This window comes from Sphaeramia orbicularis, chromosome 18 (genome assembly GCF_902148855.1).
Source record: "Sphaeramia orbicularis chromosome 18, fSphaOr1.1, whole genome shotgun sequence".
In the NCBI taxonomy this organism is placed as follows: Eukaryota; Metazoa; Chordata; class Actinopteri; order Kurtiformes; family Apogonidae; genus Sphaeramia; species Sphaeramia orbicularis.
This window is the reverse complement of record NC_043974.1, coordinates 16,698,418-16,724,713: the sequence shown is the minus strand read 5'-3', so window position 1 is coordinate 16,724,713 and position 26,296 is coordinate 16,698,418. Positions and strand designations below refer to the sequence as shown.

Genomic DNA, 26,296 nt, shown 5'->3' with positions numbered 1-26,296 from the left:
CTGTGTACTTGTTAGGCAGCTGCTAACAATGTGACTCACTAAGCGCTTGGAGGCACAGAAACTGGACTGAGCCACCTGTTTGTCCAATGCAACGGTGGTTATAGGTGGTCAGCTAAGAATCAGAGCTGTTGCAAATATAAAACTGTAAGAACAGCAAGGCACTTTGGGAAATACAGTATCTCAGTTGGTTGTCAGGTTGAGGGTAAGATAAGAAAATCAATATCAATTTCCTTCAGCACATGTATTTAGTTTCAACCTGGCAACCGCCCTGGGATAGCGCTCAGTGTTCCCAAATAGTTTCAAAGCCAATGTATTTGATTTCTACAGTACATGACAACATGAATCAGCAACCTCTGTCTGTCTGTCTGTAAAGGTTCATACTGTCTTCCAAGTACAACTGTGTATATAATTCATTTAGCAGACAGGAGCAGTTTTTACCTGCTTGACTAGTTTCAGCTACTTCCTGTAGCCTTTGTCAGTGTCATGTGATGTTGCCGTGACGTGTCTTGCTCAGGAGGATCATGGCAACATCATATAACGGTTCTGACGACGGCTACAGGAAGTAGCCAAAACTAGTCAAGCAGGTAAAAACTGCTCCTGTCTGCTAAATGAATCATCTACACACATGAATCAGCAATATACACTATGCAAATACTAGTCGGCAGTTCCATGTTCAATTTTTTGGAACAATGTTTTATAGTTATATAGTTTTCACAGTAAACATGCCAAAAAAGTTTGTTCAAAAAAGTAATATTTACATACTATGTGCTGTATTTACTTCAAACCCTGTAAACTTCCTATATGTTGCTTGTAAGAGTAGTTTCTTTATTCTTTATGCACCTCAGTAACAGCTACTCTTCTCAGCATCCAAATCATAAGATAGGACATTTGAACATCCCATTATAGGCACACAACGAGGAAAAAACAAGAGGAATAAATAATTTGTTCACATTCTTAGGGTGTATTCACACCTACTTTGTTTGGTCGGTTTAAAATGGACCAGAGTTCGTTTCCATGGAAAGTCCAGATTTTTTTTTAGGTATGAATACAAACATAAAAACTCTGATTCGAATCAAACAAGTGGACCGAGTCCGCTTCCAAACAGACTCTGGGCTGGTTCACTTCTGGTGTGAATATAACTGACCTTGAGCTGAAACAAACCAAGGAACCTCGCGGTTTTTTGTGCTTGACGAGCCACCGTAGCCCACAAGTAGCACAGGTAGTCAGAGCTAATAGCAGCAGCTATGAGCCGTACACAGACGTGGAGTAATGAGGAGATTGAATGTCTCATTGACATTAGTCAGATGTCCGTATTCCTAAAACTGGCTCAGAATGAGCTGTTCTTGACAGTTAACATTCTTTTCGTAAATTTGTGTGTGTAAAAATAGAATACATATTCCGAAAACGATGACTGCACGTAGGACCTCCACGATTGTTTTCATCAACACCCGCCATCTGTGATTGACCAGCGCAGTTTGTTACATGCGTGCTTCTGTTTACAAGATTTGGGTATATATAGTAATGCACAGTGACTACAGGAAATACACACTGATACATCCTATAACCTCTCTATCCCTGTCTTAATAAAAACAGAACTAAATCTGATACCACTGCTCAGCATCTTCACTAAAACTGAGGGTGAATGTTTTCTTCTTCTACACAGGGACTGATGGAGTGTCGAGTGCAGCTTAGTTGGACTTGCTCGTGTACAGAGAGATGACGCGTTCTCTCAACAGTCCAAGTACACGCCTCACAGGTTTTCTAATAAGGGATGACATTAAATCCCAGAGTCTAAAAACAAAAGGCTGAATCCATAAAGAATGAATAGCACCCATTAATTAATTCATTAATTAAAATGTTATGTTTACATAAAAGTAACTGGAACTTAGAGATAACATTCATGCCAATATGATATCTCCAATACCAGACCGAAGATTTCAAGATTTATACCATTAAACGTCAATTCAACATCACTGAAGCTGCACAAACTTGAAGCTTTGAAGAAATAGAAAGATACAGAGAGGCAGTTAGTCAGAGGTGAGTTTGGGTGCAGTTAACACCAGCTTTCATCAGGCATTTGCATCAACTAAAGTGCCTGTAGCAGTCTTTTATTACATGGAACAGGACCGACTTTGCACCGAATGAATAAATATTTGCTAATTTACATCAATGCAAATGACACAGATGCATTGTCACACTATATTTTTGCCTTCTTTGCACCAGTTTTGTGCCTGTAGATGTTGCACAGTCCTTTTGTAGATCTTCCCCGTAATGTTAAAGGACAGAGGGATATTACTGTCAAATACTAGAGCAGGGTAAGAGGCATTACGGAATACTAAAGGACATCAGAGGGAATGAAAACTTCCCAGAACAATTATTGGCTGAAAGATGCTGTAATGTTACCAGAATAAAAATGTAGCTTAGCAGTTTAAAACTTGTATGAGAAATTTATTCTGAAATATTACTGTTTTCTTCAGTTTGCATCAATATTGGTATAAAACACTTGATGCACTGAATACTGCCAAGCTGAAGAAAAGTTTGTTTAATACAAAATCAATTTCTCTGACACAGTGGTAGGCTGCTTTACCAAATAATAAAATGTTTTTCAAGACCCATATTTTTATGAGATTTGCTCATAATTTCCTAAAAATGTGTTGCAAACTACTGTGATATTTCTGTGTAAAGCTGACACATTTTGCTACAAATTGTAAGTGAAATAAAGAACGCAATTGTTTTTATGAAGAAAAAAAGGAAATAATTTTCTAGGTAAATGTTAAATACTTTGTAAACAGAGATCAAGTTTCCTCGAGATGCAAACGAAAAACAAACTCATGACTTTGAACAGCCATATGTCTGAGAAGCACTTGGAAAGTCATAAATATTCATTTACTGATGATCAAAAAATAAATCTCACTCTAAGCTATAAAATACCACTGAAATGGCACAGATGCTGCAAGTAATTCATGGAGAAAAATGAAGTGATTTTATGAGAATTATGAGAAAATAAATTCACTAGACAATAAAGGACCCATATAGTAAAATGTCACTAATGGTTGTTGTGATTGTTGCTATATTTACTATTACTGCTATTACTATGATGTTATTGTGATGGCAATGGTTAAATGTTTACCGGACAATGGCACTAAAACAGAAGCCTTATTTTAGTCTGTGTAAAGAAAAGTAATATCATATGATGATTCTTATTAAAAGTCAGCCTGTTGCTTTTATCTATTGTGCTGTTGTACAAACAGTGTCATGCTTATAAATGGAACATTCACATCAGAGAGCGAAGAGGAGCACTTTCAGCTTTGATGAGTGTTTATTATGACAGACTATTCCCAGCTCATGTTATTCATATAATACACGCTGTCACATCCGTTACCACTTATAAAGCGACAACAACAGATACTGGCCATTGATGGTTTAATTCCCCAAATAAAGGCAGTGACCTTTACAACCTCAAATGTTAAATCGTTCGTTTGAGACAGTAGGAACGAAAGCTCAGCGTTGATATAACTGTTCATTACCGTAGCCCCAGAGCTGCAGGCACTGCTGTTCGTGGGTGAGGCACATGCCATTGTAGCAGTAGGCCAGTCCGTACTGACAGGAGGAACCGTCCAGCAGGTAGACGTTGGCAGGACAGTAAGGAGAAGCCCCGGTGCAGTACTCTGGCAGGTCACATGCTCCCGCTGGTCCACGACACATGGTGCCGGCCTGTTTCAGCTGCCAGAGAGGAAACGGACAGTGAGAAGGGAAGAAAAGAAGCTGAAAGGCAATGGTGATGAAAGCCCTGTTCAGCCTCGTTTATACTAAGTCTGATTTACCAGTTAGATTTTTCTTTTCATATTGTGCTTTAACATGTGGCCGATTTGTGAAACACGTGCACACAAACAGTAGAGTTAGAATGAATTTCCTTCAGTTGTACACACAGGAAAAATATCATTTATAAAGCTGTGTTTTCAAAGTCTTAGTTTTAAGCAACATTGTGCAGTAAAATGAGCATTTTAGTAAAGCGTTACTCCCAACACTGATGATCAATAGTAAAATGATTTTATTACTATTGATCATCAGTGTTGGGAGTAACACAGTGTTTTTCAACCTCAGGGTCGGGACCTCACATGAGGTCGCCTGGAATTCAAATGGGGTCAGCTGAAATTTCCAGTAATTGGTACAAAAAAACCCTAACTTACGAATAAAAAAAATATATGGTGAGTTGAGAGAGACACACAATACATAAAAGACATGACAAACTCTGAAGCTGAAATTGAAGCACTGTGGTACTGTTTATCTTTCAAATGTTCATTGTGGTCGGTTTCAGATGCTGCAGCTCTTTCATAATTCATAGTTTGAGTTATTGTTTGTTCAGTATTAATCGTCAGCCTTGTAAATCCAAGCTGGACTGACTGTACATATCCTGACCAAGGAAAATAAAATTCTCACTTTGTGCCATAATCTACACCTGGCTTTTCTGTCTTTGTCCATAATAATATACAGGGTGGGGAAGCAAAATTTACAATATTTTGAGGCAGGGATTGAAAGACAGTGTATGACCAATTAGTTTATTGAAAGTCATGAGAATTTATTTGCCACAAGAAAATTTACATCATAGAAAATGTTTTTATTCTATGTGTCCGCCTTCTTTCTCAATAACTGCCTTCACACGCTTCCTGAAACTTGCGCAACTGTTCCTCAAATATTCGGGTGACAACTTCTCCCATTTTTCTTTAATAGTATCTTCCAGACTTTCTCGTAATAGTTTTGCTCATAGTCATTCTCTTCTTTACATTATAAACAGTCTTTATGGACACTCCAACTATTTTTGAAATCTCCTTTGGTGTAACGAGTGCATTCAGCAAATCACACACTCTTTGATGTTTGCTTTCCTAATTACTCATATGGGTAAAAGTTTCTGAAAAGGTATGGATAATAGTGTTAGGTATGATTATGACATCAGTATATGTTTGGTTTCAAAACAATTGACGTAGTGCCTGCTGAGAAAAAACAACTAAATGTTCATTGTAAATTTTGCTTCCCCACCCTGTACATTATATAGACTAAATGTCATCTAAAATTAATATTTATTTGCAAGATAGTATAGCAAACTATTACATAATCAAAAATAAATTTTAGCCAAAAAAAATGTCTCCATTTTGAATGTCTGGGGTCACCAGAAATTTGTGATGATAAAATGGGGTCACGAGCCAAAAAAGGTTGGGAACCACTGTCTTAATCCCATGTGTTAATGTATCAGCAAAGTAGCTGTAGGAAAACAGGCGTCTGTGATTTTTTGCAAGGTTTTTGTTTTCTCTACACTATTATTCTGCCACTTTCCTGGAGAATTATGGAGGCTGCACTGACAGTTACAAATGAAGGTTTTTGCAGCATGACAGGCTCATGGAGACCTATTTGCAGAATGGTATACTGTTTGGTATTCCTCTGTAATGTAGCACAATGTTCTCAACGTTACTTACAAGATTCTTTCCTTGATCTGGAACTGAATTGATTTTGCCCCAGAATAGATATACAAATATTTAAATGAATACCAAAAAATGTGCTACCGGTACTTGATGAATTTATGGAACTAATGACTTGACTCGATAAGGAAAATGTTTAGATGGGGTCAGCCCCAGTACTCCGCAAGATTTTCATTCTTTTCTTGTTCGCAGGTTTATATCAGGTACCCTGTTTTTCACTCATGACCTTGTTTTCCTTCTTAAAAAACAGGGTCAAGAGTGAGCTTACTCTAGTCTTAAAGCCTCTTATCAGCCTCTTCTACCTAATAATAAACTGTGTAAAATGTACTAACTCAGCTTCTGTAGAAATGCTCCAAACTGTGTTGTAATTCTAAAGTTATCTGTTATATGAGGCTGATAAATGATGTACAAAGTCCTCCATAATTACTGGATTCTATACAATGCAGCCATAAAAACATGGATATCCTTAGACTTACTTCTTATGCTGTGTGCCTGATTGAAAAAAAAAAAAAGATTCAATGAAAGTCACTGAACTCAAAGGATTCAATTATGAAACACTTGAGTCCATTTTTCCATCGGTGAGAGCATCACATGTGCTATAGAGGTGCTTTCAAGTGGTCCTCAGTAGCAATACAACTGACAGAGGATTGTTCAAGACTAATATCACAGAATAACGGGCACAAACAGCAATGGAAAATCAGACACTTTTGACTCCTTCCTTTCTGTTCCTTGTATGTTTGTGGCTGCATTGAGGCATTCGTTATAGTTTATATCAATTGTAGGTCTTTGCATTGTGTTACTTTATTATTGTCTTTATGAAAATAAAAAAAAAATCAAGTAAAAGTGGACTCTAAAGTATGAAATCTGCAATAATTTATTTTTTACGGCTACTTGATGGGCAGTGGGGAAAAATAAACTGAACAAACCAGCATTTTATCACATTGCAACCCACAGCATTGCTGATACTCTGTGGATTTGTCACCTCGGGCGACCCCTTTTACAGTACTCATCAGTCATTTGAACCTTTATCGGCCCATTTTTTCATGAAGTAAAACTTTAAGGGGAGTTTGGAAGGTGAAAGATGCCTCAAGAGATTGCGTAAAAATATGGGGACGGTAGCATAAAAAAGCAAACACATGCAAAACAGTACTAGTGGCAAAACTATAATTGAAATATCTGTCTCAGTGAAATGCGTATGAGTGTACTACTAAAAGGAAAATGTGGCGTTCAAGTTAAAAAAAAATGCTTCGGATCAGAGCCTATTGAGAATGAGAGCAGGCGTCGCTCTTCCCCTGTAGTCTGTGCAGCAGTTACAGCTATCTTTGGTGCTTTGTCTTCTCTGGCAGGTAAAAGGAGAGTAGAGTTTGTGTTCACAGTTCTCGGTATTACAATAGGTATGTCAGCGCTTCTATTTGAACACTGAGTCGAACTCGCAGATGAAAAAGGTGTCGGTGTGTGTGATGTGAAGACGATGAGTGAGCCTGTGATGGGAGCTGACATACGCAGTGGGTACAGTATATCAACAGGCTGACGTGATGACTGACGGTGAACTAATGATACCAGGGTACCGCCGCAAACAAGGCGAGCTCCCACCTACAGGACTCAGGTTTGTGTGTGTGTGTGTGTGTGTGTGTGTTGTGAGTCTGTCTGTCTTACTTTGCAGCCCTCGCAGCACACTCCATGGGCACACTGAGCCTCCTCCTTCAAGGTGCAGTTATTGGCATTGCAGCAGTCATTGGTGCATTCCTGTAAGCAAGTACAAACACATATACGTCAACACAACTCAAACGCTAAACTACTAAAAGTTACACTACCACCAGTTCACTGGTAAGTACACATGTCTACGTCAACAAATTGACCAAGAGATAGTCACGCTTTTTAACAGTTCTGAATTTTTTAGCTTTATTTACATGGTAATAAACATTAAAATATGCTTTTTCAGGCGCAAACACAATCATTTAACTCAGTTGTAATGAAGTCATGGAATCATGTTCTTGTTACTAGGGTGTGACTTGTTGGGGGGGGGGGGGGTCAGGGAGATCAACACCCCCCCACTGGTTTTTACATCCCTACTTCTGCTCAATGAACTTCATCCTTGGGGGGGGGGGCAACCAGTCAATTGAAATAACAGGCAGGTTGTGAGAGTTTTCTTCCACCTATATCCTACATTACTGGCACTAACGTTCATCTGAACCAAACTGTCACCAGTCTCAGAATTCGCAAATGTCCCCATGTACTGGGGCACTGTAAGGGGGGGTAAACATGACGAATTCATGGGGCCTATTATTTGTGTGTCCAGTGGATACAGGGTAGAAGTTGTGAAAATTTCTTGTAAGATCCACTGTATAACAGAGGAACAGAACTTGGGAGTTGGACGTTGAAAGTATGTAAAGGTTCACTTTTGTTTGACGCCAGTGTTAGTTACGTTAGTTATGGACCACACCCCCATGTATATAACTGCTAACCCCCCCTGACAAAAATTTAAAAAAACATCCCCCCCTCTGTTTTTTTGACAAATCGCACCCTGCTTATTACTGTTGTAATATGACTTTGTATTGAAAAGAAAACTCAGTCACTGCAATCCATCAAATGTCCTTTTGACAGATTCCGAAAAACGTCATTAATTCTCCAACAGGTCAAACTGAACCCATTTCATCTCTATTCAGAAGTACTAGACTAACATAGAGGTAGTGATTTTGTCTGGTATTATTGCTTCCTTGATTGGTTCATTTGTCAGTTTTAATGCAAAATAACATATTAATACACCACAGTGACACAATAACTTTGGCTGAGTTGCTCTTTTTGTCAGGGAACTGTCATATCAGTCCCCGGACTTCTCCCTGTTTTGTCTGTCTTGTCTGTCATTTCCTGTTTTATTTTGTTAAGCTCTCCTCTTGTGTCATGTCTGGTGTCTTTGCTTCCCTTCCCTGATTGTTCCATCTGTGCTGATTACCTGTCCCCGCCCTGATTTGTTCCACCTGTGTCTCATTGTCTTCCCTCCCTCTTGTGTATATAAGCCCTGTGTTTCTGTATGTTCATTGCCAGTTCGTATTCGCCTAGTGTGTCTCCTTACCAGCATTTCCTCGGATCCTGTTTGTCTGCCTGCCTGTCTGTTTTCGACCCGGATTGTTTCCTCGACGCCTGAGTTTTTGCCTGTCCCCTGTCGGTGCTTCTGCCTCTGTGACCATTCCTGTGTTCGACTTTCAGCCTGGATTTTCGGTACGTGAGCTTGCCTTTCCCCAATGTACGTTTGCCTGCCTGCTTGTCTTCCTGTGTATGACCTGGTCTGTCCCCTGACTCTCGTTTGCTTCCTCCTAGTCGGGTTCCCCTCGTGTGCTCCCGACCCGGGCTGTGAGGCTTATCATTCGGAATCCGTGACAAGTCCCCAGAGCAGTTTCACCGAAGACTCACCCATTACCTGCTTGTGTGAAGTGTTTCTACTGACTGTGTTTAATAAACACCCTTACATTGTATTCCTGTCTGTGGGTCTTGCATTTGGGTTCGGTCCTCGTACTACCAGTCTGAACGGGAACTGTTGTAGGCTTAAGAGCATTTCATGGCTTGAAGAACTGAACTACAGCAGGAATAAAGCCATGAAAATAGTGTAAACATGGCATACATGCAAGGAAAATTTAGTTTTTATGGGGTAAAACTAGTACAAAAATTCAACCTAACCCTTCCAGAGCCTCATATGATTCTGTATGTGATTCTCAACAGATGTACCTGAAGTACACACATCCACACCTGGACATTTAACCACAGTGGGTGGTCAGAATGGAGTTACACTATCTTTACAAAATGGTTAATTCCAATTCTTGGTGCTGGTTGGCTGTACTTGAAACTGTTAGGGCGTTTTCACACTGTGTAACCGAGTCCATATCCGAGTACGTTTGACCCCAAAGTTCGCTTAGTTTTATCGATGTGGATGCAAACGTTCCGTGCACGAGTACCGTACCCAAGTCCAGCTGACAAAATAGTCCTGGGTATGGACTGTGAGGACTAGAGTTGCACAATATATCGTTTGAGCATCATCATTGCAATGTACGTGTATGCAATAGTCACATTGCAGGTCCTGCAATGTAGGAGGCAAATGAACTCAACATGTTCTCATCTAATTTCAAGGGTATGTGACACACACTGCACGCAGCGATCCACCAATTACAAACGTTCTTAATCAGTTTGGAGTGAGTCGCTGGTAACAACATTGAAAAATGAGCAACAGACAAGAGAAAATCACCGTAAATGAAGACTTGGTGCCAAAAAGAAAAACAATATCAGTCATCTGGAATTATTTTGGCTACAAGAAGGATGATACTGAAACACGTGTTCTGTATCGACAGTGCCTTGCAATTGTTGCCACGAGTGGTAACAATTATTTTGTTTGACTGTTTACGTCAGCGCCACACAGCTATTATATCCTCCTGAGTATTTTTTTATATTGCAATATATATCACAGGGTTAAAAAAATTGCAATGTCAGTTTTTTCCAATATCATGCAGCCCTAGAAGGGACTTCAGTATGGAACTTTGCAGTGTGAAAGCAATCTCTGCCTGAGAACGGATGTAACCTAATCACCACTCTGACAACGGAAATGACCTAATCATCATGAGACCATAGATGGCGCTCCTGTGGTCTCCTGAAAAAGCCTTGGCACAGACTTGCCTTATCGACCGAACCACACGGTGATATATCAGGGACAACGAAGGTCGCTCTTCTTCACTTTGCCTCAAACAGGCTAACAGAAAAGTATTGCCACCATCGCAGACAAATGAACAAAACAGTCACTCCTCGTTTGTTGGATAGCAACAGAATTCCTTCCACATCTCCACCTACTGTTTCAGCCCTGTAACACCCACTCGTACTCTGGTACGTGCTTGTGAATGCAACATCTGCAGGAAAAGTGCAATCGTATCAAGATACGGCACAGATCTGGACACCCAGTGTGAAAACGCCATTATACAGGGTGTCCCTAAAATCTGGAAACATTATGGTGTAGTTTGTGGAAAGGTCGTGTTGAGGCTAGTTTCCTTCAGTGAACATGTAACTGGTGAGACGTATCTCACCATGTTGACAGACCAGTTAATGCCCCTACTTGAAAGGCTATGGAAGGACTTCCTGAGTGGTTCCAACAGGATGGTGCCCCTGTGCATTTCACCATAGTGGTAAGAGGTTGGATGAATGACAAGTTCCTTAAGTGGATTGAAAGACGTGGTCATGTGGAGTGGTCTCTTGTTTACCAGACTTTAGCCCCCTTGACTTCTTTTTCTGGGGTATGCTAAAGGAGAAGGTATACTCACTGAAAATCACAGATGGAACACAATAAAGATTGAACGTATAAAGAGTGAATGTGCTAAAATCAGCGGCAATGAGGAGTTGCTGCGTTGAGTTCACGTACATCTTGGAAAACATATTAACCTTTACATCACAGATGATAGAAATCATATTGAAGATGTTACTTTTTCAATTAAATTCAATTCAACGCTGTCATTGTATAAAAAACAAGAGTAGATAGCAGATAATAGTAGATAATATAAGATAAAGAACATGCCTTTTTGCCTTTGTGTCGAGACTTTAGTGACACCATGTATATTTACATTCGATGAGTTTTAAGTGTGCTTGTGTTTTCTTGTTTCGGTCTTGTGCTATGAAGAACTTGGAGCTGCATTTTGCGTTAAAGGTGTTATGTAAGTGAATAAAATAAAAACACTGAAGCATACTCGGACACTAGCAGGTCACATGGAAGTGGATTTCCCCTCTGGCCCCGTCCGTTTTCATTAACATATTCCCGTCCAATCCCAACCCCATGACAGAATAACAAAGCAACCCCTGTCCCATCTCATACCCATGCATTGGTAAATAGGGGGAGTAATCTTTAGGAAATGGAATGCTGTTCCATCACCTCACATTTCACAAAAAAGGTCCTGTGTAGTTGCATTTCATTCATTATTCATGTGTATTATATTCAAAAATGAAAACTGGTATTACAATTTCCATTCCTTCCTGCTATCACTGATATTCTTTTCCCATCTCTTCCAAATCACCTGATGAATTGTGTAATTGAGTCCCATCCCAAGGGAATCCAAACAGATTGCTAGCCTCTATCCAATATAAAACAGACTGCATTATATGAGCATTATTACACCAGGGGCATTGTTTTTTTTTGTTGTTTTTTTTTTTTTTAAAAAGCAGATTTTGTTGTTAATTTTGATTTACTGAGTGAAAAAAGCGTGGTTGACCAGTCGAAAGAGATGAACAGGATAGAGGATGATGAAAATGAAATGATGACATTAACAAGAATGAGGGTGAGAAGGAAAAGTCAAGATATAAGGCTGGGACTGAGTTCATTTCACCAAGAACTGTGCAAATAATATTGAATGTCTCTGAGCTTGTTCTTTTCTGTTCTCAGTAGCCTGCCATCCAATTGTGTTCGAGCCATTTAATAAGTTCTTCGTGGTCTTTATTAGTGCAAAGTCTAATTTTGTGCAAACCCATTTTCTTATTGCACCCCTTTAATTAACGCTGGAGGAAAATGAAGCAGACTTTACCTGCAAATCCCATTTTGCTTTAGTTGCTGTTGCATTATTCAGTGGAGCTTTCCATTTGGTGTATTTGAAATCTGACATTTTTTTTTTATTGTTTACTTCACTCATTCAGTTTTGGTTTGACTCATATCCTTTTGTAAACTGTTATAACCTTGAAAAGGTCAAATGTTTGTATGGAGAAAGTGTACTCTATATGGTGCAGATATCTAAAAAGTAAATACGAGAAAAATAAATCCTTTCTAAGAGGTGACTTTTGGTACACATCACACACACCCAAACAAAACACACACACACACACATCAGCACTTCCGAGTCCCAGTTTTGAGGTGACAGACAATTGTCACCTGTGAATGATGAGTCACATTTTCAACAGGAAGAAGAGGAGGAAGAAGAAGAAGAAGAAGAAGAAGAAGAAGAAGAAGAAGAAGAAGAAGAAGAAGAAGAAGAAGAAGAAGAAGAAGAAGAAGAAGAAGAAGAAGAAGAAGAAGAAGAAGAAGAAGAAGAAGAAGAAGAAGAAGAAGAAGAAGAAGAAGAAGAAGAGATGTGACTTTGCTGATGCTCTGGCAAAGACAATACTTCTTGTTGCCATGGTGCCCTTTGTAAAACCGTGGATATCTTAAAAACAAATGTTGGAGCTGACTGAAGAAAAAGCCAATTATACAGTCAAGAAAGAGTGGTAAACTACTGGTGAAAATGAGGACAAAACAGAACTGTTTGTTCACGAACGACAAGACTGAGTCGATGTGACTGTGAACTGTAAAAGTGAAACGTCTGCTCAGAGCTGTCTTATTAGATTTGTTTAGTTGGGTGGTTATGAAAGGCTTGGGTCTGAATGGATTCCTTCCTTCCTACATTAAATTTACACCTAGTAGAATTCACAACTCTATGTTTGTCATGTGTCATGAACATGTGTGTCTGGAAGTGAAAATTACAAGGCAGGACCATTAAGCTGCATTCTGTAGCTCATCTCATTTGCAATGCTAAGAGCAGGTGGCTTGTCAGGAGTCTGAGCTTGACTGTCAGCTCTGTTCTGAGTGGGAGTCATAACAAACAGCCCCGTCAGTGGCGCTGCTGCTGTCAGCTACCAATTTGTTTCCACTGTTTTCAATTTGCTTTGCTGCTGGAACCACAGAAGGTTTACTTAACCTCTGGGTTTACTGAGCGCAAACATTTGTTCCTGATTTTCGCAAACTTCCAAAGATAACTAATATTTATTTAGTATTAAACTGCGTGAGAAAAGGCTTAAACCATGCGTGGCTTTGTTGTAACACTGTCTCTGCTTTAGCTTTCCTCAGAATTCTAACACTACATCGTATTTGAAGAGCAGACACAGTAAACGTCTGCAAACGAATACTGACATATCATATGGAAATGAATGGAACTAAAAAGTCCTCTGGAACGTCTCTGATTCACACAGCATGCTTTGTGAAATGGTTTGCGGCCTATTTAACTACATTAATTCAGTGTAAATAGGGAGAAAAATAGTCCTTGGAAATGAACTCATTTGCATATGAAGTGGCAGTGTTCAATCAACAAACATGCTCACATCAGGTTCCCCACAGTCACACTCTTCTCCGTCTTCCACGAAGCCATTGCCGCACTTCTTGCCCCCCACCAGGTCCTTCATGTTGGGCATGTTGTAGAGACACATGCCCCCTCCCTTTTGGAAGTAGCTGTCCAAGTCCCGTTTGCTGCAGCGACTGAAGACCCGAGGAAATGGATGCCTGGGAGGAGACATTTTGACACTGATATTCAGCTGTTACTATAGATATGACAATACTCTGATAAGTGTCATGTAAACAGCATATTCCATCTGAATGTTCTCAAGTAGATGTTTTTTTTGGAATGGAGACACACCTAGTTTTAGGAGGATTTTTTTTGAACAATCTGAATTCCAAGTTTTAGGTAACAAGTCGGTTTGTTGTTTCTAGCAAGAGTATAATGTACATAATATGCATTTCTCAGCCTCTGTAGAACTATAGAACAGAATTAAAAACAACAATTTCTGGAGAATTTCATGAGATCTACTGAACTAATGAACTACTGAACACACGTCCAATGTTTCTTACTGTTAGGGCTACTGTTTCATGTAATTTGTATTTTTTGTGAATTTGAGTCTGAATTTTCCTCCATTGTATTGTTGTGTTTTAATAAAGAAACTAAGAATAGGTATTATTCTCATTACAACCATGTAAAAACAAAATAGCTAACAAACAGGTAGCTGTGCTCAGATGGTCGAACAAGCTGCTTACCGTGTAAAACATTAAAAATCCTACATTTAATCACAATATGAATGTATATGTAAACATGGACTGTAACCAAGTAAAAAGTTTATTTGAAATATTGTCTTTTTTGGAATAAGGGCAAAAAACACAATATTATGTGCAAATAAACATAGCCATTTTCACTTCATTTTAGAGAAGCAAAAGTATTCTTGACGGCTCTTTGTTTTTTAATCTGTTGCTTTGGCAAAATGTAGCGGAGCCCACAAAGTCACTGTGGGATACTGTCTCCTTTGTACGTTCATGTTTGTGTCTGGTCGAAGCTCATCAAGTACAAATAAAAGTAAACATTAAAACTCTACCTGTCCACAACTTTGAGTGAAATCACAATGGAGCAGTTGTTCTCCCAGCTACATTAATGTGTAATTATTTTTTCTTTGCAGATTATTCATGTATCAAGCTGTTATCACATCAGTTGAGTGCAAGAGCAGGTTTGTGCTGAATCCTGACGCTACGCCTGAGGCTCACCCTGTGGCAGCCGCCATCACACAACCTCCTTGCTCGGCGGTGGCCTCCACGCAGCAGCCGTCGTGGTCGTGGCTCATGCCGAAGTTGTGGCCGATCTCGTGAGCCATGGTGGCTGCGGCGCCGATTGACAGCTCTGAGTGGTCCTGAAGACGAAGCAGAGGGATTCAAATGAGCCAAAACCCAAAAAGACTGCTGATGTGAAACAAATGATGAAATGATGTGAGACAAAGATCCAGTTACAGTGACACTGCCTTTCATAGAAAAGCTGTTTAAGGAATCTGAGGAAAAAATTAACCAGTGGATCCCTACAATTTCTAAAATATATATATAAAAAAACTCTTTTTAGTGGACAGTTTTCATTTTAACAACATAGAAATAATAACAGGAATAATGATAATACAGAAAACACAGATTGACAAAAAAAATGGTGAGACAATTCACCAGATCCAAATAATAAAACATATAATTAAAATTGCCTTTGGAAGTAGAAAAGGAACGCAACAAGCAGTTACTATAAACTCTTTCAGGAACTGGGTGCTTCTATGAAACTGGGTTCATTTTGGTATCTGTCACTTTGCCAGCTTTTTAGACACAGTAATGAAAGAGAAATGTAGACATATTTCCCCCCCAAGATGTCTCTAATGACGACCTCAAATAAATGCAAAAAAACCAAAACAAAACAAGAAAAGCACACTCGGAGAGCGCAGACCTCGGCCAAGACAGATCGCCCCCCCCCACCAAAATTTAATCATTTCTTCCTTGTGCCAGTATCAACATTTCCCAAAAATTTAAAGAAAATCCATCCATAACTTTTTCAGTTATGTTGCTAACAAACAAAGGTAATTACACTCTTGCTCTGAGCCATCCCAAAATTAATGAATTTTTAATCAAATATTGGGGCCAAAAATAGGACCACAATTGGGACAGGAAAAATTACCTAGGTGTCAGTGCATTTGATCTTGAAAACATGGCTGTAAATGGTCTTATATACCGCTATAAATAAAGACTGGGTTAAATTTGATGATCCTAGTGATTTTTCTAATCCAGACATGAAGGTTTTTCATGAATCTCAGTCTCATTCCAGGTTTCACATGCAACTCATCGTGTCCACTTGTGTTACATGCAGAACCTGCCCATTTAAACACATATAAATTGGGAGTGATTTTGCAACAGTGGTTATTTTTGTGAAACACTCCACCTTGCATATTTACTTTGATTCCCAAAATGTACCTGTGAGAGAATAAAAAGATATTTGAAAAAATGGTAGCGCGTAATTTTTGTGTCCTTTTTACCGTGTTGCATGCACATTTTTGTATAAAAAATAATATAAAAAAAGATAAAAATGTGTTTTATCTGAAAAATACTTTCTCTTTTATCTCAGTCAGTATTTATTTTCAAAATAGACTCCAAGTGCCTCTAAACTTGCTTCATAACTTTAGTCTACATCTGGTTTGAATTTTTAGCCCCTCTGTCCTATTTTTAGGGACCAGTTTCATAGAAGCACCCAAATGTTTCCAGTTTTTCCAGTATCTTTCACATTTTCAGCAGAATGTCTCAAAGTACATGTTATGCTCTCCATAACGTAGACTTCATGTATTATTTCTGTCCATTCCTAAAGTGTCTGTGGTTCTTCACTCGGACATTTGCAGATTATAGCCTTCTTGCTAGCAGTTACTTATATATGTAGCAGGTATCTGTCCTGTCTCCTTAATCCAGTTGGAAAACACACTGAAAGTCTCTTGGAGTTGTGACCCAGAAATCTATTTACATTGGTCTTAAACTCAGATGATCACTCCTGTTTGGAACCAGAGGAAATCTATAATTCTTTGCGGTCTTGCAGTAAACTTTGTGCATATTGACAGAACATCTATTGTTGTTTATAACAGACTTTGTGAAGTAATAAGAACCTGATCTGCTAACAGCTGTCCTTGGACTAACTGAACCTGAAAATAAGCATGAAAAATAACAGAAACTATTCTATCATTTAAAATTGGGACAACAAAAAGGTCAATTTTACATCTATGGAAGTTGGATTCTACACATATGCATATGATTTGTGGTTAAATGAAATGGAAAACAGACAGATGATGAAAAGATTTGGGACAATAGTCTGTCCTGATACTTTTCAGATTAAGGACTAATGTCATAATAATAATAATAATAATAATAATAATAATAATAATAATAATAATAATAATGCACTTCTTGACTCTGTTCATTATTTATACTATCTTTAGTACATGCTTTTTTAAAGAACCAACACTTTGTACTAAACTCTATGACTGTGGCCAATGTTTGTCCTTGGGTTTTTAATTTTTGTTTGAAAGAACAGAATAGAATACACAAGTCATGTAAAACAGAAAATGAAAAGAGTTGAAATTCAGTATCAATGTCTTTGAGTCTCTTTTTTTTGGTCTTGTTTCTGTCCTTTCAAGTCATGGAGGTCTTCTGAAAAAAGATTCAGACTCATTCAAAAGGTCTCACATCATACTCAAATATATGCACAAAATCCAGTTTATGTTCTTTCTTTCCTTTTTAGAGGCATTTCTGAGAGAAAAATACAATTGTTCCATAATATATATTTTTCTATTTTGATCCTTTCAGGGACTGTTTAGTCATTTTAAAACATGTTGATACTGTGCGTTCACCACCTCTCTGCACCCCAAATTGACAAGTAAATTGATGCTGATCCTGAAGTGCATCAGTAGCCTTTTCTGTGCAAAAACACCCAATTACCTGCGTTAAAACTCAGCTGTATGTGCTGCTAGCAGCTAGCAGACGCTAAAGCTTATACTGTTGGCAGTAAACGTGGATCAGTTTGTTTAAATTTGCTCTGAGGAAGTGGTGTGGACCTAAGCCACAGCTTTGATTTGTGCTTCTTATTGGGTTCATTTCTATAGCAACAGCAGGTTAGGCTCATGGGTATTTACAGCTATACTGACAGAAATCACTCAAGCTAATAAGATTTTTAGGTAATACTGTGTGAAAATGCAGCATTTGAAAGGCGCTCTGATTGGCATGTCAGTATTTTTTTTTTATATATGACGACTACTTACACTTAGGTCACAAATAAGGGTGTCTTTTTCTAGCTTTGTCAATGCAAGTAAAGGCATCTCCCCATTGTATAAGTGAACAGGAAGTCATGTGACAACAACAATGATGGAACTGGACTGGGCCGATTTCTCCAGACCCTTAGGTTATGTTAACACTTCAAGTCTTACTGCTCATGACCAGCATGTGCAGAAGACGTTTATGGATGCAAATATGGAAGTAAATACGGATCTTTACGGGTTTCGCCTCCTCTAGTGCAGAGCTGTCACATTTCAATGATGTAAAAATAGTCTGAAATGCAAAATGACAGTTCATACATAAATCACATTGCAAAACTGCAGATATGTACCTGACTTAAAGGGGTCATATTTTGCTAAACCCACTTTTATTAGTCTTTGGTACATTTATTTGTGTATTTAGACCCTAAAAGTTCAAAAAGTTTGAACTTGAACCCTCCAGGTGCTGCAAAGCTATGTTTATATTCATTTCAGCAAAAATCGAGTGGATTTCTACAACCCGTTTCAATTCCTTCTTAACTTGTTACGTTTTATAACTAGTTATGTCACAACCTTTGCACGTACAAGGTCAAGACTTCCGACGAACACTTCTCTGAGTATGCCATAATTGTTTGTCAGCAGCAGCGGTTGTAGTCCATACTGAAAATATTTCCAAACTTTGAGCCAATTACCTAAAATGTTCAGTTGTTGGTTTTATTAATGAACACAAGTGGCTGAACAGGACAGAGCAGCACATTCAACAACCTGGAAGGGGTGGGGTCATTTGCATTTCAAGGGCCAGCGCTCAAAACGACCTTTCTGGTGCAATTACTCATTACGCATAGCATTTACAGTTTATGTAGACCACAGGGAAATGTTTTAAAATGCATGATTCCATTTAAAAAGTCAAATATCACTCCTTTAAGACCACATATGAAAGTGTCCTGGGTCAGATTTGCACTGCTCAGACTGTTCAGATATGGGTCACATATGGGCAAAAAAGTCAGATTTGGGCTACTTTTCCCTGCAGTATGAAACATAACCTCAGTTTAGTATCAAAGACAAAAATGATGAACATACTGAAGTAGCTGAGACTATCAGGATAGTGAGGAGTTTCTGTAACATGAGTGTCACATGAATCAAATTCAGTCTTTTTAATTGGACACTGGACATAGACTCAGACAAGCAGAGGATGCTGGATCAGATGGATGGACAAACATGTTACAGCTGAGGCTCCTGTGTCAAATCTATCTCTATTGCTGTCAAATGGCCTGTTGTAAATGTATTCAAAAGTTTTACTAACTGCTGCTGTGTTTTTTATTTTTGTCATGCCTCCAGCGTGTAAAGGTCTTTACACATTTCCTCCCCTCTGGCAAAGACACACACATGCACGCATGCATGCACGCACGCACGCACGCACACACACACGCAAATAGGTCCAATGGCCTTGTATCTCAGCGTCGTGTTCTATCAAGAATCAATAACAAATTGCATTTGTGAGGTTGTCAGGTTCTGTCTCTACATTAGAGTCCTGTGGTCCTGATGCAAGAAATCAATCTCCCAATAGAAGTGGATGGTACTTTCACTGGAGGAGAACTCAACTCATAAGGACCCAGTGTTACCTCTATGGCAGTTCCCAAATGATTTTTTCTCTCTAATTAACCATCCTTAAGTGATTCATCACTATTTATTGTAATATTATCTTCTGTATTTTGTGTTTTTTCAGTGAAAATCAGGTATTTTCCTTTATTTAATTTACTGATCAGATCCCAATAGAAGTGGGTGGTACTTTCATTGAAGGATAACTCAACTAATTAATCCATAAGGACCCAGTGTTACTTTTATGGCAATTCCCAAATGATTTTTTTCTCTCTAATTAGCTATCCTTAAGTGATTTATTTATTTATTGTAATATTATCTTCTGTATTTTAAGTTTTTTCAGAGAAAATCATGTGTTTTCCTTTATTTAATTTACTGATCATGTAGATGTTCATAAAAACAGATTAAAATTGAAGGTTATTATATCAAAAACAGAGAAAACTGAAGAAAAAGTTACTTTTTCAGCAAATCTATCATTAACTGGACATAAACTGAGTGTCTCCATTCACTGTCATTTGTTGACAGTGTTTCCATGGTAACTATGCAGCCTCTGAACATCCAAATGGGTCATATCTGATGACCATGAAAAGACGACTAACTGTATTTTACACTAATTATCTGCATGTATTGTTAGGATTAGTGGATCAATAGGTATTAAACAGTTTAGATCAGTAGAGGGGTTTAGTAGATGTGGATGTTTGGGTCTTTATGGGTTAAATGAAAGTCCAAATATGACTTCCTATCAGTAATCAATAGTGACTATATTGATATCTCTAACCATTTCCATGCCATTGCAGCCAATGACCATGGCCTATCAGCAAAACCTCCCCAAAAAACGCAATTGCTTTAAAAGCCGTTTTCCGTCAATGTATTTTTAAAGATACAGACAGCCTTTACTGTTCCAATGTCTCCTTGGGATATACCTGTACTTCTACTTTCCACAAAGCAGAACCTGTGTCACCATAAATAATCCACAGATGATGGCGTTGGTGGCTCAGAAAGGTATATCGGAAAGTATATAAGTTGATCCTTGGCTCCCGTCCATATGTCAAAGTGTCCTTGATGGAGACGCTGACACCCACTCCACTGATGGGTGACTGTGACACGTTGTTTTGGGTGCCATTAAGAACCTCTATATTAATTAATGCAGTCCATTTACTGAGACATTTTCAGTTGTTGTAATGTTTAGGTGAGGAAAAATGTCCTCAAAACCTCAGCACATAAAACTAAAACCGTCCACGTGAGAAATATGTATCTGAAGGGGAAAGAGATGTTAAAGGCATGGATTGAGATACACAAAGAGGATGGAATCCAATGCCTATCACGACTGCAATCAACAGAACTGTCACTAACATCCAGTCCAATAGACGGATATTCATTTATACCTGAACTGAAATGCTTTTTCTGGTGCAAACTGATGAATTGTATTTTCATTGCAATCAAGACAAGAACATGCGCAAAACAGACAAAAATAGGAATCAATAAAAATCTTTTAATTTACATCAACGGTCAATTTCTCATAGGTTTGGGACAAAAAGGATATGAGGATGATCACCATTTGGATTAATTTTGATATTCAAGATGTTTCCCTGAGTTTTTTTTTTTTTTTTGACTTCTCAATATATTTGTTGGGGAAGCAGAAGAAATTTAACTACATTTAAATTACTAATTAAATTATCTGTAGAATTTTTTTTCCATGTACAATTTGTTTAATAAAAGCTGGTTGAAAATAATTCATTTCAGTTCCTTAATTCCGTGAGCGCTACAAGTGACCATCTCTAATTTGCTTTACACTTTCAGAAAATAACATTATTAGTCCTAGTAAATACCATACAGCTGTATATCTTTAGTTTTTCAGGTATTAGAACTTTGAAATTAGGGCGTGATGCAAATTTTACTGTAAAAACAAATGCTACCGAAGAAGATGCTCGATTCAATAAGTCATTACTTTTAACTATTAATGACAATTGCATAAAATGTTCAGGAGTTGTTCATTTCTCAGCCTACCCATGGAAAATGAATAAAGTATATTTCCTAAACAGCAATGTTTTTCTCAACATATTTGGGATCACAAGAAAAGTAACACCTATGAGATTAATACAGAAGTGTCAGAGTCGTTATCAAATGTACTGTTTCAGAGTAAATGTGGCTGGAAACACAGAAAAAATATATTTTCCAGCTACAGCTAAAAAATATACACTTCTTAGGATGAAAACCACCTGGAAATCATGGGTTAGTTGCCCGAGGGTCCCCTCAGGCAGGGACCCTCAATCTGAACAGGCTAAGGAACAACATGTTTCTAAAACTTATGTCAAAGAAGACCCACAGCTGCATTCAATTATAAGTTGCTGAAAACTGCAAAAAAACATTTGTGTTTGTGTGTACTTTTGGTCCAGTGCATCACCACAATGGTCTTCTATATTTTAGTGTTTATTTCTCATGTTGCTCTGTTGAAGTGACAAAGTGACACGTCTACCAGATCTCAGCTAGGATAAACTGTGACTCTCCAGTGGATTAAGTGGATACAGAAATCAAATGAATAAATAATCTCATATTTATCCCTCACAAATGCTCTTTCCAGTGATATTATTGTTTTTATATTACACCGTGTCATACGTGAGCAATACACATTATTATTTTCATTTTTTATGTTGTCTGTACTTATTTGCCGTAATAGCACCACAACATGACAAATAAACACTAATATTTTCAAGGTTTGATGTGCTCTGTTGTGGAGACACTGGGACAAAATTGCTTTGAAGCACAAACAATTTTTTGTCGTTTTCATCAAATCGTAATTTGGCAAATTTGCAAAAGCGCGTGTTCCACAGACATTAGAAAAAGACATCTTGTACTTTACCTAGAAAAAAGTCATGATCATTAATCTATTATGTTAGTTAAAATGTAATGACTTATTGAAGTTAGCATATTCTTCTATACCACTTGTAGTAGTTATACTATTATTCATTAGTTATAGTATTATAGTATTATCTCAATGAGTATTTCAAGCAGTGGCCCTGAGTCTTTGGAATGCATTGTTACTGGCACTTTGCACTTTAAGAGACTGAAGACCTACTGTCATTTCTAGTCAAAATATCTCTTCAAACTTAAAGTAAGACATGATCACCTAAAGAGTAACTTTTCAGTGAGATATAAGAACTTATTTTTAGAGCTTGAAAATGTTATTTCAAGAAATCTTACCAAGATAATTTTGACTTATTCAATTTGCTTGAATTAAGCAAAAAAAAAAAAAAAAAAAATGAATTAAGCAAAACAATCTGCTAATGGAACAAGCAAAAATTATCTTGGTAAGATTTCTTGAAATAATATTTTCAAGATCAATTGTCTAAAAATAAGTTAATATACCTCACTGAAAAGTTACTCTTTAGGTGATTATGTCTTACTTTAAGTGTAATGAGACATTTTGACTGGAAATGAGAAAAACAAAATTTTGACTTTTCCAGTGTGCCGCTGGTGTAAATGTGTTTTAATGGTAGAAATGACCCACAGTGAAGTGTGTTAATCATAGCTGGGTTGGAAACATCCTTAACATTATTTCTGCCTGCAGCTATAAAGAATCCACTCTATAGAACTATTCAGGTTGTGAAAGTGTACAGCCCTGGACTGAATGGATGTGGCCACAGAGATCGATAGCTTTTCCAAGCTTGATTAGCTTCTAATAGACTGTTAGCTCTCCTGTGGGCTGAGGTGGCCAGCTGAATCCAAATGACCTGTGGCTGACCGAGCAGCGGAGTCGCCGCTCCCCTCCACACAGCCAACGCACTGGGTAGCCCACATTAATGCGGTTCGACCCTCAAAGCATTAAACAGCATTCCAAGGATTTCACTGCAGAACATAACGACGACAGTTAACACATCCCTATTTTATACCGCATGCATAATTCAGAAGCAGGGCTCAGAGTGAGTGACAGCTTTCAACAGATCAAAGAGAAGCTAAGTACATGTGAATACTGCTGTGTGTGTTCTGCAGCTCTATTGCTGCGATTTTCACTTTTTTACCTTTGGAACTAGGACACTGTAGCTGTTGTTCACTTCTTCAGGAGTTTAGCTTTCACCTTTTATCACTTAACCACTTCAAACATGATGTACCAAGGATTAAAAGGTCCATTCTGGGCACATCTGATTTGTGTACAAATGTTCATGGATTTTCCCTGTACACATTTCCTGTTTTATGGTATTTGTAGCTTGCATTGTGACCCTTAGATTTATTTGTTTAGGACACCTCATTGCAGACTGATACGCAGAAATGCGCAAAATAACCACAAGGAACTGTCTCCTCTGAGAACATGAAATTTGGGAGGTCTCTAAATATGTGACAGTATAGCCAACTATTTTACAATTGCTTTTCAGTTTTTTGCATTTTCGTCAACATGGATAATGGGCACGTCAGTAGTTGCTTTTCCATTGGACATATGTGCAAAACTTTACCGATATTTACTAACTGTCGAAAAAATGGAAGTGCGTAATGTCCGTTTTTCGATTAAATCAAAAATGAGATCATTTATTTATTATTGCGAGATGACACGAGAAGTCATTCCATAAACATGTAAATAAATATCATGTTGATTTACAGATATATTCATCTTTATTATTATTATTATTATTATTATTATTATTATTATTATTTATTACCCCTCTATCCTGCCCTAAATTAGAAAATGATTGGATTTCCTGGTGTGTCCACACATATCGCACCATGTTTCTTTTAAAATTCTTCATCTTTGCTTGTTGTAACATCCGTCAACATCCATTGCAGTTTTGCATAATATACCATTTGCACTGTGTCTGAAAAACCACCTCTTGCCAGCGCAAAAACTTTTAATTGAGAAAGGAGAGTTTTGGCGAAATTGTCGTTTTTCCATTAGGTAAATTTTTATGTACAAGTTACATTCGCACAATTTGAGAGTCAATGTTAAAGGGACTAGTCACACATGATTCGGATACACATGATGAAAAGACAGTGAACTTTCTTTTTTTACCTCTAATATAATTTTTCAGGCAGCAGCATCGGGAAAATCCACTTCATTATGACTCAGAATTTCACATTCACTTTATTAAGAATGAATGTTTTTTTTTTTTTTTTTTTAAATACTACCATGTGAACACACAGGAGGAGAAATTATACATTTTCAACCCTTTATTATAATACTATCCTCTACATTTTTTAGCAACAAGCAAGATTTTTCCTGTATTTCTACTGACCCTGCACACACTCTAAGAAATGATTCATGAGGTTAGTAAGTTAAGCTTAAAATCAAGAGTTTTGTCTGCTTAAAAAATTAAGTTTGTTACATGTACACATTGTAATTAGTTGACAAGTTATTTTATTAAGTTGGTCTAAATGCAAAATAAGGAACACCGTATTAACTTAACATATCGATTTTGAACAGACATTTCTGCCTTAACTTAACACTGAAATATATTAAGTTAGTACACCTTCCTTTAAAAGATGAGTACAAAGCTGACATGCCAGACCACGCCTGCCACAAGAAACAGAGGGAAGCAAAGAAAGAAAAGGGAGAAACACAATTTTATGCATAACTTTACTAAATTTTAAGGCTTGATGAGTATAATTTTGCTTTGTTTTATTCACAACAGCTAATAATTACCAACACACACGACAATAAATAATTTTATACCTCACTAAAGTCTTTTCCTCAGCTAGAGGTGGTAATGTTTAAGCTAGTAACGTAAGACTTTTAGCTAATTGATGTAGCAATTTGATCATAACATTAGTCTTGTTAGATTTAGTTTTACCAGAAGCTGAATGGTGTTATGGTTATTAATTGGCACCAAATTTCGGCAACAGTAGTTTTAACTATGCAACGACTGGATAATACATGTTTTGCTCCTTTCTAATTTAAAATTGTAGTGTGTATATATATATATATATATATATATATATATATATATATATATATATATATGTATGATTTTTATGAGGTACATATTTCTCACTTTATTCTACAAACATGATGTTATGACAGAATTCCCAGTGCATTGCTAAAGATTAAACTACCAACAGTATATGAAGTAGTTAAAGTGAGCTCAACCTGAAATATCTACAAGATTAAAATGCAACGAAATGCAAACACGTTAACCCATAAAGACCCAGAGCTACTTTTGTGGCAGTTACAAAATTTTTACTTTTATTTTTCTCTCTATTTAACCTTTCTTAAGTAATTTATCACCATTTATTATAATATTATCCTCTGCATTTTGCATTACTTAAATGAAAATCAGGTATTTTTCTACATTCAATTCACTGATTATTTAGATGTTCATAAAAGCTCAGATTATATTTGAAGGTTATATTAAAAACAGAGAAAACTGAAGAAAAAGTGACTTCTGCAGTCAAATATACCATTAACTGAACATAATCCAAACATCTCCATCCATTGTCATTGACCCGACTCCATGGGTTTTACAGGTGAATCAATGTTGTAGAAGATGACAGTGTTTCCACGTTCACTACGGAGCCTCTGAATGTCTAAAGGGATCAAACCCGATGACAATGAAAAGATGACAAACTACATTTTAAAACAATTATTTACATGGATTGATAGGATTAGTAGATCAACAGGTATTAAACATTTTAGATTGGTAGATGATTTTGGTCACTAGTGGCTGTTTGGGTCTTTATGGGTTAATGCAGCACTGAATAGGAATCAAAAACATCATGTATAATAGTAAAACATTGTCAGGTACCATTTTACTGTTACTTTTCATGCTCCGTATCCATTGTACTGATGCTTTTACTGATGAAAGGATTGAAAAGAACAGACTGTGTCTACTATGAAACATTGAAAAACCCATTTTTTCTGGACCTAATGCCATACGGGGAAGCAATAACCAGCAAGATGT

General features: G+C 37.5%; 1 protein-coding gene across 1 annotated transcript in view; it reads right to left on the bottom strand.

The window, feature by feature from the left end:
• Nucleotides 1–26,296, bottom strand: part of adam19a (ADAM metallopeptidase domain 19a) — a 438,676-nt gene that overhangs the window by 76,951 nt on the left and 335,429 nt on the right. The window contains exons 11-14 of the mRNA XM_030162481.1: nt 14,767–14,909; nt 13,563–13,740; nt 7,131–7,220; nt 3,528–3,723 (exon numbers count right to left, since the gene is read on the bottom strand). Of these exons, the coding sequence (XP_030018341.1) occupies nt 3,528–3,723; nt 7,131–7,220; nt 13,563–13,740; nt 14,767–14,909 (607 nt within the window). The remainder of the gene's footprint in view (nt 1–3,527; nt 3,724–7,130; nt 7,221–13,562; nt 13,741–14,766; nt 14,910–26,296) is intronic.